The sequence below is a fragment of the Culex quinquefasciatus genome, chromosome 1 (genome assembly GCF_015732765.1).
Source record: "Culex quinquefasciatus strain JHB chromosome 1, VPISU_Cqui_1.0_pri_paternal, whole genome shotgun sequence".
Lineage (NCBI taxonomy): Eukaryota > Metazoa > Arthropoda > Insecta > Diptera > Culicidae > Culex > Culex quinquefasciatus.
The window spans coordinates 13919689-13940543 of record NC_051861.1 but is presented as its reverse complement, the minus strand read 5'-3'; the positions used below and the strand labels follow the sequence as shown (position 1 = coordinate 13940543).

Genomic DNA, 20855 nt, shown 5'->3' with positions numbered 1-20855 from the left:
GATCAACGGCTTCACCTTAATGGCCTGTGAAACTGTTAAAACAGTAAAAAATTGCAGTAGTTGGAATTACTTAATTGCTAAATCCATTAAATTTTTACCTCGGGTGTGCCATTTTGTATGGAAATTCTAGAGGAAGCCCAATCGAATAGCCGCGCTACGTGTTCCACATTTTATGGAAACAGACAGTAACAGTCTATAAAGATTAAGTCACGTTAACACTCGTTTTTTGACAGCTGAAAGGTTCGCCATACCCTTGATAATCGATTAACCTTGGTGCAAACCGCAAAAAGCCAAAATGGCGGAGCTTGGCAAAAACCAGAGAAGCGTCCTGCTGTGTGCGATCGGCGGAATTTGAGTGAAATACGGCCGTTTTGTGTGCGAAACCGGGCCGGAAGTGTGGCCCAACGCGAGCGGAACACGGTCCCGATCGAGGTAAAATTTGGCCGTCGGCTGCCGGAAAAGGGCCCATTTCTGTGCGCGGTTGCAGTTTTTCGGTTCGTTTCTTGATTTCTCGTTTTTTTTTTGTTGGCTGATCTTTCACTACACACCGACACAGAGGAAAAAAAGTGGGGGCAAAGGCAGAAGTGCTCTAGTGTGTTTCTGTGTGTATGTGTGCTCCCTCCCCCCAACCCGTGGCTGGGAGAAAGTGCACGGAAACTACTTCCGGGGGTTGTTCCGGTTTGGGCAAGTGCAGCTGCACTTTGCTAAACTTTGGTCTGTCGCCCTAAACGCCTACTGCAAGTAACACAATTTTCCGATATTTCCTTATTGGTTCTTCCGATTGATCACTTTTCAAAACAAATAACACAATCATTACTCAAAGCAGTGTTGGAAAAGTAGTGTAATAAATTGGCCCACACAACGACCCCGCGCGCGCACACACATGCGAAAAAGCCCAAAAGAAGAAGAAAGCAAAGAAGTCAAAATTCACACAACAAACAGTGTGTATAAGAGAGAGAGAAAACAAAAGTCTTAAAAAGCAAGTATGCGTGAGTGAGAAAGCAGCGAAAAAATTATCATTGATAACAAAAAGTAAATAACACAACAAAGTATAATAATCATAATATTGTCACCTGCCAAAGTGTGAAAAAGAGAGAAGCAAAGAGAGAGAAAAAAGCAAGCGGTGCACGCCAGAAGGAGACGAAAGAAAAACAAAACAAGCACACTACTAAACAGAGAAGAAGCGCGCTGGTAGTAGTCGTCGTCGCCTGCTGAGACCGCCGTCGTCAGCTGTGTTTATATGTGTGTTCTGTATGTGTCGTGTACGGTTGTGCGGATGTGTATGTGTGTGATTGTGTGTAAAGGAAAGTTTTCCCTTCGCGGCTACTACGATCAAAAGTAAAAGAAGAAAAAAAAAAGGAAAAGTGTTTGCAATTTCTGTAGAGAGAAAAGCTTTCCTAGTAGCTTGTTTTAAGTAATCCACACATCAACACACAATCAACACACTTGCAAAGTGATCGGAAAAGTGGTAGCAGCAGGGGGAGGAGGAGGAGGAGGAGGAGGAAGAGCTGGGGGGAAGTCGACAGCTTTCCTCTGAGCAGCAGCAGCGGCGTCAACAACAAGCGCGTGGCCACTATGACAACAAACATGTACCGGGTCGGAGGTGAGTTTTTCCTGTTTGATGGGTTTCCGGAAGTCATTTGCAACGGTCCAAGGGGCCTGACAAATCATGGTTGGGACTTTTTGAGGAACTGGCTGTTAACTGCCCAATGTTTTATTTAAATGTGTTTATATTGGATATTTTTTTATATTTTTGTGTAGCATTTTTTAACGTCTTTTGGTATTTAGTTATTTTGATTTTCATAATCACTTTATGCGAGCCAAACATTTCATTAGGGCACTAAAGCAAAATGTAAACATTACGGATTATTCCAACATTCTATTCATTAGTTCACTCCCTACATCCTTTTCCAAGAAACAGAATTTCCTAATGAAGATTTTTACTTAGTCCACCTTTAGGTGGTTGGTGCCTTCCTGACATTCATATAGTAAATACATTTAGCCCTCTGACGCCCATGGTTGCACCAGAGCACCACTATTTTTTTTACTTCAAATTGACATTTCTCGAAAACTATTGAATTAAATGAACTCATTCTTCATGCACAGTGTTAATTAGGATGTTTATTTTCTCCAATTCAAATTTCATCGATTTTGCAGTGGGCGGGAAGGGGTTTCAATAGCACCATTCCCTCTCAACATTTTTAAAAATTAAGCTTCATTACTTATTTCTTGTGACAGCGTTGTCAGATCTTCAATTATTTGTTTGTTTTCAACGATGGGTCACATAATTGATCCGGACAACGTTTTCATCAAATAATTGACATCCGGCATAAAATAAAGTGTATAAATAATCTTCAATATTTTAGACTCGTTGAAAAGTTCTTTTGATTACCCATCCAACGATGGGTTGCGTGATAGATCCGGACTTTACTTTCATCAAAATATTTGAGATCCGGCATCCCTGGGCCTTGTAAAGTCAAGGGGCATGATTTGATCCTAGTGCATTAGTTAACATTTGGGTATACATTCTTTTTTATAAGCACTATGGACACCACTTCATGCTACGAGAACTCGCTTTGCCGCAGCCCCAGGGCTTAAGCGTTGACCGTTAAGCTGTCTTCGTGAACTAGGTAGTTCTCCGATAGTGAAAATATCACAATTGCACAAGACACCGCTGCTCCTGTGACTTTTTCACTATCACAATGTGGGATTTAGGTGGGACTTCAGGATAGTACAATTGATTTGTTGCTTAGCACTAGCATTTAAAATAAATCTGTATCTTTTCCAAATCTATTTGATGATAAATTTAGTTGCAATTGTTAAGTTAGAGTAATGCTGTCAATAAACTTTGATAGATGTAGAATACTAGGCATTCTTTTATGTCAAATTGTCCATAGAGTCTCGATCAATCAATAATGTAATGATATCGGACAAAATTCGTTGATCTGTTGAACTAACGGTTTTCGGATTATGGTTGTATTGACCATTGTTGCGAATCGAGGAACTACGGATCTTTTGACGTAAATGATCATTTCTTTTTAAAATCGTGATTTCTATCCTATTTGTACATTAGTTCACAAATTTTTATTGTTTTTTTTTTTATAGAAGTAGTACTGCAACAGTTAAAGGAACGTTTAGTTTTGAACATTAAGTTTAGAGGATTTTAGATTAAAATTTAGATTTTCAATCCAAAGTAGTTAGCAAATGAATAAATGGACTTCAATGAATAATTGAATAAATTGGACTTATGAATAACACACAACTGTGCATTTATTCTAGAGTCAGATCCATACAGCGTCAGTGTTTATTTGGTCGAAGTGTACTAATTCATTGGCAGATCTGATTCTAGTTGTAATGTACGACACGACTACTGACGGACGTGACAGGACGAGGGCCCAGTTTAGAGGTTTCAACATCAACGATGTGCGGCTGGACCACCCTCCCAAAAAAAAAAAAAAAAAAAAAAAAAATAAAAAAAAAAAAAAAATATTTGAGATCCGGCATCAAAATAATGTGTAGAAAACACTTAAGTGCTTATAGGGTTGTCAGATTTTCAATATTTTGGGCTCGTTGAAAAGGAAACACCTTTCTAAAAATGTATAACATGAAGGGTTTCCTTACAAAAACCACCCTTTTTACAATCTCCTTGGGCATGTGTAAGGACCTCGACGCCGTTAGCAATGTTGGCTTTAAAATAAAATTTCGTGATAATATCACTTCCCCCCAGCCAACATTTTTGCCATGCGAAGCGGGTCTCGACGCTGTGTCTAGGTTTAATTCCTAGCTAGGAGCCATCAGTGTCTTAAGAGGTGGTCCCAAGGCCGAGTAGGAGTTCATGAAGCAAATTAGTCGTCTCCACCCCTTTTAAATTGAAAAATGAACTCTGAAACCAGCGCTTACTCACAACAGAAACAGAGGCCTCTTCTAGGCATTGTAGGATAGAATAGATTTTGAAATTTATTTAAAAAAATATTATTACGTAGCATTTTGATATGTCAAAATTTCCATAGAGTCTCGGTCAATCAATAGTGCGATGATATCGGACAAAATTCGTTAATCTGTTGAACTAACGGTTTTCGGATTATGGTTGTATCGACCATTGTTGCGAATCGAGGGTCTACTGGAGCCTTGACGATCAAATGGAGCCTAACATTTCAAAAGGGCGCATGGGTTTTGTGAACAGGAGTGTCTCCTTCACTCGAATGACAGTTTACATAAGGTATAATAGAGATGCACTCTTGTTTGCAAAGCTCTATGCCCTAATGAAATGAATGGCATGAAATAGTCGTCTTAATTACTAGTGTTCAACTTATAAACTGTTCATTTATGTTTATTGGTTTTTGGAAGCGGCAAGACTGGTTTAAAAACAAGATCCTTTACCATATTTGGCGTTTTAATAAAACATTCGGGGATTTGAGATTAAATTTACTTTCAGACAGTTTAGTTTAGGTTGTTGATTAAAGTTAGATAGTTTTCCGTAGATGAATAATTGGACTTAAATGATTAGTGGATTTGAACGAAGTGTAACATTTCATTGGCAGATCTGTTTCTAGTTGTAATGTACGACAAGACTATTGACGGACGTGACAGGTCGGCAGTTAGTTTTCATCTTTTTTTCTCTAGTATTTTTAATTTCCTTTAAATTTGGAATACATCAGAGGTTTCTTTTGCATAGATCTCCGATTAGTTACATTTTCTTATTTAATTAACTAATAATTTAATTTATTCCGGCCTTCTTACTTTGAATCACAATTTCAGATTTTCTTTATTCAGTGTTAAACTTAGATTACCGTAACTGCTCAAATCATCCAAGTTCTTACTACTCATCAACACTAATTTTCTTTCACCTCCCCCTCCCGATCCCTATATCTTCCGGTGGTGTTCATTTGGTATGCAATACTAGTTCGGCCACTACCCTTTTTTCCACAAGAAACCGGACTTGGACTGACTTGAGGCCGCGTCCCCCACCTTGCTCCGTAAAACGAAAACGAAACGAAAAACCACCCTTTTTACAATCTTCCGGAATTTAGTCGAAATCGTTTTTTTAGCATAACTTTTAAAGTACTCAACTAAACTTCATAATTTTCTAGAGCGACTTATGTGACCCCAAGATGGATCGAATGAGTCCAAAACGGACAAAATCGGTTCAGCCAGTGCGAGATAATCGATTGACAATTTTATGATCCCACCACACACACACAGACATTTGCTCAGAATTTGATTCTGAATCGATATGTATGCGTGAAGGTGGGTCTACGAGGTCATATGACAAAGTTCAATTTCCGAGTGATTTTATAGCCTTTCCTCATTGAGGTGAGGTGAGGCAAAAATGAAAAATACATAAAAGAACATAAGAATGGTTACCCCAATTCACACAAATTGGTTCAGAGGTGCCCGTATCTGAGGAACCTTTTGTGTAATACAGTTCAGACTCGATTATCCGAAGTTTCGATTATCCTAAGTTTGATTATTCAAAGGTTTGTATAGGCCTTCGGATAATCGAATCATAAACAGAAAAAATTTTTTTTTTTGTTTTTAACAATTAAAATTACAAAATGCATTACTTCATCACCGCCATCTTTGACTTAAAAATTCTAAATCACTTTAGTGTAGAAGATCCGAAGTGCAATTTTTTTCAAGGCCTTCGGATAATAGAGTATGGACTGTCAACTAATTATTTTCGTATTTCGAATCCGATCGAATTTTTTTAAATATATAGAAATTGAAATGACAAGCCTAGACTTCAACATTTGGACGAAAAAAGTGTTTTAAAATGCATTTTACACGCGCCCAGTTGTTTTCGAATGATTAGTTTTCAAAATATCGTGGTATCCACGGAATTTTTTATTTCGCGAAAAAAAAACTTCTTCGGACTGTACATTGGTATTTGAAAGGAGTTCAAACATGCAAAACATGGATTATAAACGCAGGAAAATGCATTTTAACCCTCTACTGGCCAATTTTTTTGTCGAAAATTATTATTTTTCCCATGTTCAGGAAGTTATTTTGAGCAACTTTTGTTCTACAAAAAACTTTACCTCTATTGTTTTATATTTTTCTTGTTTCATTTTTAGTATTTTATGATTCAACTCTACAACCTCCTATCATTGCATTTTGTCTATCTAATTTTTCATGTTTTTACAGTATTTTTTTTCAATTTTTTGCTTGTTTTTCATTGTTTGCTTCAAAATGGCACTATTACCATTTAAAAATTACGGCATACTTCTTATTACTTAAAATATAGGAAATGTTTGTAAAAAAACACAGCCAGAGTTGACCCCTAAAAAATGTTATCTTTCAAAACATTGGCAAAGTCACATGAGTAATTATCAACTCATAACTTTTCGGGATGACCGTGGTGTAGGGGTAAGCGTGATTGCCTCTCACCCAGTCGGCCTGGGTTCGATCCCAGAAGGTCCCGGTGGCAAATTTTGAGACGAGATTTGTCTGATCACGCCTTCCGTCGGATGGGGAAGTAAATGTTGGCCCCGGTCTAACCTAGAGGTTAGGTCGATAGCTCAGTCCAGGTGTAGGAGTCGTCTCCTGGGTCCTGTCCCGGTGGAGTCGCTGATAGGCAGTTGGACTCACAATCAAAGGTCGTCAGTTTGAATCCCGGGGTGGATGGAAGCTTAGGTGTAAAAAGAGGTTTGCAATTGCCTCAACAATCAAGCCTTCGGACACCTAGTTTCGAGTAGGAATCCCGAAATCGGGAACGCCAAGGCAATGCTGTAGAGCGAATAATTTGATTTTTTTTTTTGAACTTTTCTATAAATTTTAGAGTTCTTCTTTGCAATGCTTTTTAAAGATCAAAAATTGGTTGTAAAATTGATTTTTGGCGATTTTTCAAATCGAAGCCCGTTTAAAGGCGGGGTTGGGTTGCAGAGGGTTGACTGGTTTTCAGTTGATTAAACTTTAATTTTCATTAAAATTTTGAAGTTTTTCGAAGTAATATTTTTTTGCTCCCTGTAAAAAAAAAAACAACTCATGTTATATGATTTTAAAAAGGATCTTTCCAACGAGCCAAAAAGATTGATTATCTGACAACCATAGAGCAATTCCAGTTAAAATCCGGATTTTTTCTGGTACTTTTGTAGCCGACCCTCTCCGAATTCTATGAAACATTGTAGACATGTTATCCTAGGCCCATATAAGCCATTTTTGTGTATATGGAGCCGATAGTACCCAAAAATAACATTTGAGAAGGGCGTAAGTTATTTAAATATTCATGTATTTTGCAATTTAAAAATAACTGTATCTCGAAGCCGTTGCAACATATCAAAAAGTGGTCAAAGACAAACTTATAGTAAATTGGGGCTTTCTGAAAAAAATACACTGAAACAAAAATACATGCCACTTCTTTGAGATATTAAGATATTTAAGCTTAAAAATTAAATTTCAAGGGAATGTCACGATTATTTTTTGTTCAAAATTTTTGAGGAAATAGCCTAAGATTTTAAAAAAGACTGACAAAAAATGCAGGATGGTATGTCTCTCCTATAAAAATACAAAAATCATTTACTAAAACTATTTTTTCGAAAAGTGGTCTAAACGTCAAAATTTTTAAAAACCGATAGCGGGCATCGAATCCCCAGACAATTTTACATAAAAGTCTCCACATTGACCACTGTCCTAAGTCCAATCCATGGGAAGATACAGCGGTTTTGAAAAAAATGTTGAAAAATAGGTTTTTTGGTGGTTTATGGCATTTTCTATATGACAGACTTGATTTTTCAGTCTCGTAAATATTTTTACCGGAAAGCTTGTCCAATTTCCCATAAGTTTGCCAATATGGAGACTTTTATGTAAAATTGTCTGGTGAATCGATTCTCACTACCGGTTTTAAAAAATGTTGACGTTTAGACCACTTTTCAAAAAAAAAAATTAACTAAATGATTTTTGTATTTTTTTAGGAGAGACATACCATCCTGCATTTTTCGTCAGTCTTTTGGTTATATTTTAGGCTATTTCCTCAAAAATTTTTAACGAAAAAAAACCGTGACATCACCTCTGAATTTAAGTTTTAGACTTAAAAATCAAAAAATCTCATAGATGTGGCGTGTATTTTTGTTTCAGTGTATTTTTTTCAGAAAGCCCGTCCAATTTCCTACAAGTTTGTCTTTGACCACTTTGTGATACGACGCAACGGCTTCTCATAGATGTGGCGTGTACTTTTGTTTCAGTGTATTTTTTTCAGAAAGCCCGTCAAATTAACTACAAGTTTGTCTTTGACCACTTTTTGATGCGACGCAACGGCTTCGAGATACAGTAATTTTTAAATTACAAAATACAAAAATATTGAAATACCTTACGCCCTTCTCAAATGTTATTTTCGAGTACTATTGGCTCCATATACACAAAAATGGCTTATATAGGCCCAGGATAATATGTCTACAAAGTTTCATTGAAAGCGGAGTGGGTCGGGTACAAAAGAACCAGAAAAATTCCTGATTTGAGCTAGAATTGCTCTATACACTTTCTTGAGGCCGGATCTCAACAATTTTGATGAATATTAAGTCCCGATCCATCACGGATCACGGATGCGTGATTAAAAACATTTCAACGAGTCCAAAAGATTGAACAAAAACCCTATCAAAAATTATGAGTAAAGTAAATTTTTCCCATGATCCATGAAGAGTATCGGGACCGCATGTACAGAGCGGATTCAATGGCTATTTCTCAACTTTAATGTTAAAATGTTAAGATTAACGTTAACATTCCATAGGTCACCTTCCCTAAGGTCCAGCTTGTGACAATACACTACCTTCCCTTTACTAAGCAATCGAATCCAGAAGGGAAAAGATCACCAGTTGTGTTGGTCCGAGCTGGGATTTGAACCCCGATCTACCGCTTCAAAATATAAGCTTGATCAGAGAAAGTTAAATTTGGTATACAAATTTTCTAGATTACTTTTTTAAAACAATCAATGCGCCATGGGTTTCCTATGTACATAGGACCTTTTCAAAAAGTAAGCGAGGTTTCAATGGTCACATCAAATGATCCTACAAGTTGGGCATTAGTGGGTTAGCCAAAATCATAAATGGTTCATAAAATGTGCGCAAAACTTTCAATTTCACTAGACGCGCAACCATTCCTGTGAAACATTGCAGTTATATAAACTCCCCTGATAAGCCGGCAGCTGCTCGTGATGTTATCGTTTCGCGATTGAACCATGAACTAGATTTGTGTGATTCACCTTAGCATAATAAATTACAATGGAAGGTTGTGGACCCGGTCGGATACTTCCGTATAAACCTTCCTACAAACCTCTTCCAATCCCGATCCACAGCGGTCACCAATGATCAGCTTCACGTGTTTTTGCGTTCTCCATTCATCGGGAGGCAGAAGCGCACGAAGAAGAAGCAGACGAAAAGTGTCATCCATTTTAAATCTGACCTGGGCGAACAACGACGACTTTACGGCCGAGCGGCGGCAACAACGCGAGAAGCATCGAGATGATGATAACCTGGTCTGGTCCGCGTGTGTGTGCGGGCACGTGTGCGCCTGTATTGGTTGGTGGCGAACAAAGGCCGGGATCGGGCGGTTCGGATGGGCCGACTAACTGTTTAGTTTGATTTACTTGCGCATAAACTATCTTTTTCTTCTTTCTGGTGGCTATTATGGTGGGACTAGGTTTTGAGGGGGAACTTCTACAAATGGTGGATGATTAGTAGTCTACCTTAATCTGACTTAATCCACGCAGGTCGCGAAAGATAGGAGTAGCCAGTGAAGCAGTGATCGTTGACTTTGCCTTTGTACTGATTTGGGACAAATCGCAGATTGCAAATATCCACAACTGAGGACGTGCTATTTTTAGCGCAGAAACGATTGCAAACATGATGATGGTGTGTGGGGTATTCCTTCTTAATTCAAGTCTTGTCGCGTTGTCGCGTACTAGTTACGTCTTAGGCATTGTGACATCGCACTTGATTTGTTCTTTTATTTGAGCTATGATGGGATATTAGTTTCATTTAAATAACCAAAGATACACATTTTGTCATCCCGCTCTAAGTTGACTTATTTACAGCTTAAACATTGCAATTAAGTCGATCACTTCCGGTGGGACATTCGCGTGTTAGCTGCGCTGCGCCCCGGATTATCGGTGGTGTCAAAGCAAAATATGTCACTGTATTTGCATCACACACGACACACGTAGGTATGAGTGGGCAGTAGTGCACTCACAGTGTGTCATATATGTTGATTTCTTATCAATTTAATATACCAGTATCGCGTTTATGTCTGGTTGAATAATAGTTGTGTGTGTGTGTACGAAGTGATCAAGGGTATTTCGTGTTGCCTGGAATTCCCCATATTCGAATGTCCATGATTTATGTTCAACAAAACTTTTCTTGAACAGCATTCGTACATACCAAAAAACGTTACAATCTTGCAAATGGTCATTACCACTCGCCTAAGGTAGCTCCTCAGGCCATTCACCTTCTCAGAAACGGGTGTACCCCATTTGGCATAATGGACATTTGGCATAACGGGTTTTCAAGAAGGACGTTTGGCATAATGGACGTTTGGCATAATTGGTCCAAGACATCAGGGACGTTTGGCATAATGGACATTTGGCATAATGGACGTTTGGCATAACTCGTTCAAAAACCATCAAGGACGTTTGGCATAATGGACATTTGGCATAATGGACGTTTGGCATAACTCGTTCAAAAACCATCAAGGACGTTTGGCATAATGGACGTTTGGCATAACTCGTTCAAAAACCATCAAGGACGTTTGGCATAACTCGTTCAAAAACCATCAAGGACGTTTGGCATAATGGACATTTGGCATAATGGACGTTTGGCATAACTCGTTCAAAAACCATCAAGGACGTTTGGCATAATGGACGTTTGGCATAACTCGTTCAAAAACCATCAAGGACGTTTGGCATAATGGACATTTGGCATAATGGACGTTTGGCATAACTCGTTCAAAAACCATCAAGGACGTTTGGCATAATGGACATTTGGCATAATGGACGTTTGGCATAACTCGTTCAAAAACCATCTAGGATGTTTGGTATAGTGGACGTTGGGCCACCAGATTACCAGATTTTATTTTTGTTTTATTTTTTAAGTATTTCTCATTTTCACGAATGAAAATGTATTGTTTATTTGCCTTTTTTATACAACTTTCAGAGATTACTATTAGTTTTTTTTTCGAAAAACTAGGTATCTCTTTATTTTTTCCCCAACAGTAATTTTTTTCCTTTTTGAATAATTCACAGTAAATCTTTTTAATGAAATTTTGATATTTTTATTGAAAATTTAGTTTAAAGAAGAAAATATCTCTTGTTAGCTTTACATTTTCCCCTTTCAATATAATTAGCAATAATATTTTTGAATAAAATTTTCCCTTTTATATGAAATTCAACTAAATGATGAAAAAACCTCTTCAAATTTTCGACAATTAAGCTGTGATAATGCAATTTTCCCTTCTTTTGATCATAATTTAACTTGAAGAAGGAAAAATCTCTAAATAAATCCACATTTTCCCTTTTTTCGAATTCAATCTAAAGAACACCCAGAACTGGGCAGCACTCGTCCGACACGAGAGTAGCGGTAAGATTTACAGATACAGAGAACACAGTTCTAGATGACCGAGAAATTATGCCCCTCGAGTCCATTTCAAGAAAAGTTCATCCTTCAAAACAAAAGTGTTGTCTACGGGAATTGAACCAAGGACCTTTAATAGAATAACTCAATAACTAAACTGCCTTGGCCACAACAGCTTGGTGACACAAGAGTAGTCAGATGTCGATTTATGACCCATGTTGAAGATTTACTGTTTTAATTAATTCATGAAATTAATTGTTTTGCAGATTCAGATTTTACTTTTCATTAAATATTTTGCAATTTAGTTGTTTTATGAAATTTTCCCATATTTTATAGACAACTCAAGAAGGAAATTCTCTTATAGATGTTCTCTTTAAACATTTCTATCATTTTTGCACATTTTTCTCTCTGTTGCTTTATGTTTTGCAATAAAGTTGTGTATGCAATTTTCCTTCTTGTATTTATTTAAAACTAATCTTAAAAAAGAAAATTGTTTAAAAATTAATTGCTGATTAAATTGTTTTTTTTTTTCGAGAGGTTGGTGAAAAACATGAAAATAATGCGATTGTCAAACATTTGAAGAGTGGCAATTTGTGAATCTTTAAAGAGACTTTTCTTATTACTTACTTATTACTTATAGTATTATTTTATATAAAAGAAGGGAAAATTTCATAAACAAAGGCGATTGTCAAGTATTCAAAACGTATTTTTTCTAAATGTTGAATTTAAAATAAAAGAAGAGAAAATTTTATAACTACTCATTTGCCAAATATTTAAAGAAAGAAAAATGAACATCCCTTATAAAGGTTGAATATTAAAGAAGAGAAAATTGCATAAAAAACAATAATTGCAAAATATTTAAAAAAAAAACAAAAACTGGACATCTTTTGAGAGATTTTACCTTCTTTTAGTTTTAAAATTAAAGAAGAGAAAATTGCTTTAAAAATATTAATTGCATTTCTTTAAAGAAGAGCAAATGTACATACATTCTTCAGGTTGAATTCAAAAAGGATGGAAAAGGGAAAATAGTGTAAAATCTTTATTGCAAAATATTTCAAGGCTGGCAAAACTTACATTTCTTTGTTAGTTGAATTTAAAATAAAAGAAAGAAAAAAATAATACAAAAAAATAGCTGCTATTTCAAAAGGAGAAAAATCTTAATTTTATAAAGCCACTTTCTAAAAAAGAATTTTAAATAATTTTATGGAAAAATGCATTATAAAGCTTTTAGGAAAAAAAAGCTATAAGTTATTATTCTTTACAAAAAAATTATACTAATTGAACAAAACAAAAAAAAAAGCTAGCAATAATTATGCCAAACGTCCATTATGCCAAACGTCCTTGATAGTTTTTGAACGAGTTATGCCAAACGTCCATTATGCCAAATGTCCATTATGCCAAACGTCCCTGATGTCTTGGACCAATTATGCCAAACGTCCATTATGCCAAACGTCCTTGATAGTTTTTGAACGAGTTATGAATGCCAAACGTCCATTATGCCAAATGTCCATTATGCCAAACGTCCCTGATGTCTTGGACCAATTATGCCAAACGTCCATTATGCCAAACGTCCTTCTTGAAAACCCGTTATGCCAAATGTCCATTATGCCAAATGGGGTACACCCCTCAGAAACCGTCCAACTTCAAGCGGAAATTACTTGAGAATATCGTGGAGAATTTCCCTTATCCTCTTGAAAAACTGGACCATCAACAATTTTCTTCCTCCAAATCCTCTATCCTTATCACCTGGCGGATGTCTTGGTTTTGAGAATCTGGTTCAGGTGGAATTGATTCTACTCCCAATTATCAAATCCTAGACAACTTGTAAATTCAGGGTTGTTACGGACGGCGTGGATCTGGCGCGGATTTGCTGGCTAATTTAGCTCAGGCGCGGATTTCGCGCGGATGGCAATTTTGATAAATAAATTAATTGAGGGAGATAGAATTACTTTCAAGTTATTAAAAAAATATTATCAGGAATTACGACAACTTGTGATAATTACGATAATTTGAGTGCAAGAATTTCATTATTTGTATTAATAGAATTTTCTTCTGAAAATGTTTGTTTGTATTTTCTTAGTACGAAACGTTGAAAAATGAAGATGAAGATAATGTATAAATTATTTTTTATATTTTTCTTGTCATTTCTTAACATCTCCGGCTCTGAATATTTAATTTCTTTTGAGTTTTGAGTAATGATTTTTAACCTTATTTATTATTAATTTTATACTGGATTTAATCAATTTTTAATTTTGTAAATCAAATATTACAATCTTTTCCCGAAGATATAGACATTAGAATGTGCACCAAAAACTATTATCGAGGCTTGTTCTGGTGGGCGCCAAATATGAGCTTGATTTGACGTAACAGAAGCTGGCCTCCACTTTCGAATTTTGGAATGGAATTTAATCGGTAGAAATATTTTTTCTAAATTCAAACATTCTTGGCGAAAAAAAAGACCAGAACATTCCAAATTTCGAAATTCAAAATTTTAGCATTCTGAAATTCAAAATACCAACAATTTTGGTAATCGAAAATTTGAAGATTAAAAAAAACTAAATTAAAAAGTCAAAATTTAAAAACTAAAAAATATCAAATTCAAAACAACTTTAAATTCTTAAATTCTTAAATTCTTAAATTCTTAAATTCTTAAATTCTTAAATTCTTAAATTCTTAAATTCTTAAATTCTTAAATTCTTAAATTCTTAAATTCTTAAATTCTTAAATTCTTAAATTCTTAAATTCTTAAATTCTTAAATTCTTAAATTCTTAAATTCTTAAATTCTTAAATTCTTAAATCATTAAATTCTTAAATTCTTAAATTCTTAAATTCTTAAATTCTTAAATTCTTAAATTCTTAAATTCTTAAATTCTTAAATTCTTAAATTCTTAAATTCTTAAATTCTTAAATTCTTAAATTCTTAAATTCTTAAATTCTTAAATTCTTAAATTCTTAAATTCTTAAATTCTTAAATTCTTAAATTCTTAAATTCTTAAATTCTTAAATTCTTAAATTCTTAAATTCTTAAATTCTTAAATTCTTAAATTCTTAAATTCTTAAATTCTTAAATTCTTAAATTCTTAAATTCTTAAATTCTTAAATTCTTAAATTCTTAAATTCTTAATTCTTAAATTCTTAAATTCTTAAATTCTTAAATTCTTAAATTCTTAAATTCTTAAGTTAAATTCTTAAATTCTTAAATTCTTAAATTCTTAAATTCTTAAATTCTTAAATTCTTAAATTCTTAAATTCTTAAATTCTTAAATTCTTAAATTCTTAAATTCTTAAATTCTTAAATTCTTAAATTCTTAAATTCTTAATTCTTAAATTCTTAAATTCTTAAATTCTTAAATTCTTAAATTCTTAAATTCTTAAATTCTTAAATTCTTAAATTCTTAAATTCTTAAATTCTTAAATTCTTAAATTCTTAAATTCTTAAATTCTTAAATTCTTAAATTCTTAAATTCTTAAATTCTTAAATTCTTAAGATCGGAAAGTCTTCCGATCTCTTAAATTCTTAAATTCTTAAATTCTTAAATTCTTAAATTCTTAAATTCTTAAATTCTTAAATTCTTAAATTCTTAAATTCTTAAATTCTTAAATTCTTAAATTCTTAAATTCTTAAATTCTTAAATTCTTAAATTCTTAAATTCTTAAATTCTTAAATTCTTAAATTCTTAAATTCTTAAATTCTTAAATTCTTAAATTCTTAAATTCTTAAATTCTTAAATTCTTAAATTCTTAAATTCTTAAATTCTTAAATTCTTAAATTCTTAAGTTCTTCCGATTCTTAAATTCTTAAATTCTTAAATTCTTAAATTCTTAAATTCTTAAATTCTTAAATTCTTAAATTCTTAAATTCTTAAATTCTTAAATTCTTAAATTCTTAAATTCTTAAATTCTTAAATTCTTAAATTCTTAAATTCTTAAATTCTTAAATTCTTAGGATTCTTAAATTCTTAAATTTTTAAATTCTTAAATTCTTAAATTCTTAAATTCTTTTAAATTCTTAATTCTTAAATTCTTAAATTCTTAAATTCTTAAATTCTTGGAATTCTTAAATTCTTAAGTTCTTAAATTCTTTTAAATTCTTAAATTCTTAAATTCTTAAATTCTTAAATTCTTAAATTCTTAAATTCTTAAATTCTTAAATTCTTAATTCTTAAATTCTTAAGTTCTTAAATTCTTAAATTCTTAAATTCTTAAATTCTTAATTCTTAAATTCTTAAATTCTTAAAGTTCTTAAATTCTTAAATTCTTAAATTCTTAAATTCTTAAATTCTTAAATTCTTAAATTCTTAAATTCTTAGGTTCTTAAATTCTTAAATTCTTAAATTCTTGGGATTCTTAAATTCTTAAATTCTTAAATTCTTAAATTCTTAAATTCTTAAATTCTTAAATTCTTAAATTCTTAAATTCTTAAGTTCTTAAATTCTTGGGATTCTTAAATTCTTGGGATTCTTAAATTCTTAAATTCTTAAATTCTTAAATTCTTAAATTCTTAAATTCTTAAATTCTTAAATTCTTAAATTCTTAAATTCTTAAATTCTTAAATTCTTAAATTCTTAAATTCTTAAATTCTTAAATTCTTAAATTCTTAAATTCTTAAATTCTTAAATTCTTAAATTCTTAAATTCTTAAATTCTTAAATTCTTAAATTCTTAAATTCTTAAATTCTTAAACTCTTAAATTCTTAAACTCTTAAATTCTTAAATTCTTAAATTCTTAAATTCTTAAATTCTTAAATTCTTAAATTCTTAAATTCTTAAATTCTTAAATTCTTAAATTCTTAAATTCTTAAATTCTTAAATTCTTAAATTCTTAAATTCTTAAATTCTTAAATTCTTAAATTCTTAAATTCTTGATTCTTGATTCTTAAATTCTTAAATTCTTGGGTTAAAATTCTTAAATTCTTAAATTCTTAAATTCTTAAATTCTTAAATTCTTAAATTCTTAAATTCTTAAATTCTTAATTCTTAAATTCTTAAATTCTTAAATTCTTAAATTCTTAAATTCTTAAATTCTTAAATTCTTAAATTCTTAAATTCTTAAATTCTTAAATTCTTAAATTCTTAAATTCTTAAATTCTTAAATTCTTAAATTCTTAAATTCTTAAATTCTTAATTCTTAAATTCTTAAATTCTTAAATTCTTAAATTCTTAAATTCTTAAATTCTTAAATTCTTAAATTCTTAAATTCTTAAATTCTTAAATTCTTAAGTTCTTAAATTCTTAAATTCTTAAATTCTTAAATTCTTAAATTCTTAAATTCTTAAATTCTTATATTCTTATATTCTTATATTCTTAATTTCTTAAATTCTTAAATTCTTAAATGTTTTTATTTTTAAATTCTTAGTTCTTAAATTCTTGAATTCCACAATTATTGAAGTCCTATTTTATGTAAAAGATTTTGAAATTATGAGAAGACATTATTTTAAATATCGGAAATTAACTTCTTTCGGAGTGAAATTTTAGCGAGGATTTTGGATCACAAACTGTATAAAAATTCTTAGATTTTGTATATTTAGACTTTCGGAATTTAAAATTTTGTCACATTATTATTTTAGATTTTGATTTAATTATGAGGTTACATTTTTGAAGTTTAATTTTTAGGTTTTTAAATATTGTATTTTCTATTTTGAAAATGTTTTTTGCATGACCCTTTCTTGACCGTCTCTTGAGGATTTTTTTTAAATGGATTTATTGCTTTCATTCTTTCTAAACATAAAACGAGTTTTTTTTATCAAATACTTTCTGAATTAGTTTGTGTGTGTGTGTGTGTGTGTGTGTGTGTGTGTGTGTGTGTGTGTGTGTGTGTGTGTGTGTGTGTGTGTGTGTTTGGCCCAATCCAATACCCGCTAACCGGTAGCAATATTATGGGAAAGTATAGTTTGTATCAGACTTTTGTATATGCCGAATGCTGATACAACTTATCTCAGTCCCGGGTATTAGGTGGTGATAGCCCTCGCGCTGCTTCCAACGACCCGTTTCAGAATGACAGAGCTCCTTGCGGTCCAATTCCGAGGTCGCTGGGCATTGTTCGGCCCCGCCTGAACATAGAAGCAAGCATCTGAAGGAAACTCGATCTATATTTAGACTTCCAATCCCGTCAGGCAAATCAGGGATCAGCGCGTATTTAATATGAGAAGATAACATGTTTCAACACTACGGATCATTTCACTGCTAGAGTGTAAACCTTCTGATGGCCGACTGCTTAGCGTCCCAGACCACCAATCCAAAGGCGTGAGTTCGAATCCCGCCTAATTCATTTTCGTTTTTGTTCATATTCAAAGTTCAAATTCATGATTCCAAATTTCAAAGGAACCGACCGGGATTTGATCCCTGAACCTTCTACTTGTGAGGCAGAAGCCGTAACCATTAGCCGCTATGCGGAGCCGCTACTACTTTCTGAATTAGTTTTTGTTCATTAAAAAAAAAAATTTCTTAAATGTTGGTCACGATATTTTTTTATATGGCGTGGATTTGGCGCGGATTTTTTTTCGACTCTCCCGTAACAACCCTGTAAATTAGGGGTTGTGAGTTCCAAAAAAGTGTCCACGTGGTTTATGGATGAAATACTGATTGAAATTTGCATCCTCTAAATCTAACTCTCCACAAGATGCTTCTTTCTCCACTCGAGTCAAAACCCAAATTCGGTGGCTCCTCTCAACGCACACACACACACACATACACACTTCCACCTCTTCAACCGGGGCACACTCTAGCAGTGTAGTCTCTCTAGTGTGAGAAAAAGACTCATTAAAGAAAGGAAAAAAAAAACTCATCCTCATCTTGATTGCTTTTCCCAAGGTCAACAACTTTCGGCTCTCTGGGCTACCGCCATCGACAGTGGCTTACAAACGAAGCAAAAAAAAAAAAAAACTCAAACTGTGTGTGTGAGTGCGTATGCGCCCAGCAAATCGGACCTTTTCTTCCTCTTATTTTGATGAATCCTTGCCTTCCTTTGAAAACCTTTCCTCGCTGAGTTTGCAATCCGTCTTGTTGGCGGATCTGGTTCTAAATTCTAGCGAGGAAGACGGCCACACTTTGGCTTAGGAAAATTTCGTGGCAGTTGTGTGTTCCTGTGTTGGACTTTACGCCGTATCGGGTTTGAAGATACCGACAACCTCGAGCCCAACATTGACCAACTCACCCTAACCGACGTGGTTTTGGCCGTTGCAGTCAGCGCGCTTTCTCCGATGCCACGGTATTTGCCAATTTTGGTCCGTTTGGTCGTCGTCTCCCTTTTTCGAAGTCTGCGATCAGCAGAGAAGCGAGTCAGACGTGCGTCCCTCACAAACCAAAAAAGTGCTTAAAAAGTGCGAAAATGCCTCACGGCAAGAAAAAGAGGCGGTCCTCACCAGCAGGATCGGCAGATTTGAAGAAGCTAAAGAATGCCGAAGCGCTACCTGCAAAGCCAGGCAGTTTGAGCAAGGACGCTCAAAATTCGTCTGGAAACCAGTTCGCTACCCTCCCTGTGGACGTGAGTGAGAAGGAAGAATTTGAACGACGGGAAAAGTTACCATTTTTGTGAAAACATCGTCATCGGATTCGGTGCGAAAGTGGCTGACCGGGTTTATCAAATCTGGTGCTTTACGAGCTTCCATTCGCTTGTGTGCTGATGGACTCAAAATTCTGCTACCTACCAGAAAGGATTACAACTACGTTCGGGATTTCCTGAACAACACAAAGATTGAATACTACAGCCATGACGATCAGGTAAACGCCCCATGAAACAGGTCCTCCGAGGCCTGTACGACATGGATGTGAGTGTGCTGAAAGAAGAGCTCAAAACTCTTAAGTTGAACGTGATCGATATCTTCAAGATGACGAGACACAACAAGGACATCAAGTATCGTGATCAACTGTACCTGGTTCATCTCGAGAGAGGATCGACAACGCCGTCTGAGCTGAAAGCAGTTCGGGCAATTTTCAACATCATCGTGACTTGGGAACGTTATCGTCCAGTGCACCGTGACGTGACGCAATGTTCGAACTGCTTGCAGTTTGGACATGGTGGAAGAACTGTTTCATCAAGAGTCGTTGTGCAACCTGCGGAGGTGAGCACAAAACTCAAGCTTGCGAAACAATCGAGAACATCGAAGCGAAATGCTACAATTGCGGCGGCGACCATTCTACCAAGAATCGGAGCTGCCCAAAACGAGCTGAGTTTGTGAAAATTCGGCAGCAAGCGACGACGAGGCACCAACCAAATCGTCGCAAAACACCACCAACTTTCACGGACGTGGATTTTCCTGCTTTGGCGTCACCTGGAGCGGGAGCTGTTCGAGTGGTTCCAAATCTACAGCCATTGCCGTTGAATCAGCGGCAAGTTGCAGAGAATACAACACCTCCTGGCTTCAGTCAGCAACCGAGGGAAAACCAACCAGCATCAACGGATGAAGGCAGTAGTGACCTGTTTTCACCACAAGAACTTTTGAACATTTTCATCGAGATGACAACAACACTGCGTGGTTGCAAAACTCGCCAGGAACAAGTAAGAACGCAGGATTTATCTTAAAATACAGTTCGTAGTTTACTCGTTCTAATGATTTTGAATATTTCAATGAATTTATTTTTAGTAAGTTAGGATTAGTTGTTAAAGCGATTTTTTCTTTTTTACCCAAATGTATTCGATTCAATGCAAAAATGTAAAACAATTTGAAGTAAATAAATGAATGTGAACAGTTAATAAGAAAACGAAAAATATAACAAAGATGAAGAGCATGTAGCCATACCACTTAGAATGTAAATGAAATGTAATTATTATAAGAAAGTTCAATAAAGACATATTTAATTTCAAAAAAAAAAAAAAAAAAAAATTTCCCTTTTTCGAGAGCCAGGGCTACAGGAGTCTCCCGCAGCGCGCTCAAGACACGACCGCCACGGCAGACTCTACAACAAGAATGCGCGAATAAAAAATCGATACCGCATGTGCTGCAACGTCGTCGTCGTCAGTTGTGTCGTCGGTGGTAGAGAACGACGTTTCGGGAGATGGAGAAAGAGACCTACAACTAGCAGCACCGGTTCCGGATGCTGGCGAACATTCGGATGTTGTACAAGGTCACTGAACCGGAATCTAAATTTTAGAAATAATGTCTGTTTTTCAAATAAAAAATAACAATAACTTTGTGAGCCAAACATTTCATTAGGGCACAAAACCAAAACGTAAATTTTTCGGATTATTCCACTATTCCATTCATTAGTGCACTCCCTACATGCCCTCCAAGAATCAGATTGATCGCAAACAAATTCCTATTGAAAAAAAAAATAAAAACACAAAAAGCGCATAACAATATT

General features: G+C 34.3%; 1 protein-coding gene across 6 annotated transcripts in view; it reads left to right on the top strand.

The window, feature by feature from the left end:
* The first annotated feature begins 275 nt into the window (after positions 1 to 275).
* Positions 276 to 20855, top strand: part of LOC6037413 (metastasis-associated protein MTA1) — a 121324-nt gene continuing 100744 nt past the window's right edge. Inside the window, exons 1-2 of one of the 6 annotated variants that reach the window (XM_038249349.1) lie at positions 276 to 494; positions 827 to 1603. In XM_038249349.1, the coding sequence (XP_038105277.1) occupies positions 1576 to 1603 (28 nt within the window). In that variant the 5' untranslated portion in view covers positions 276 to 494; positions 827 to 1575. Of the gene's footprint in view, positions 495 to 823; positions 1604 to 20855 lie in introns of all 6 variants that reach the window. The other 5 variants (XM_038249374.1, XM_038249371.1, XM_038249362.1 and 2 more) reach the window with 5 other exon arrangements.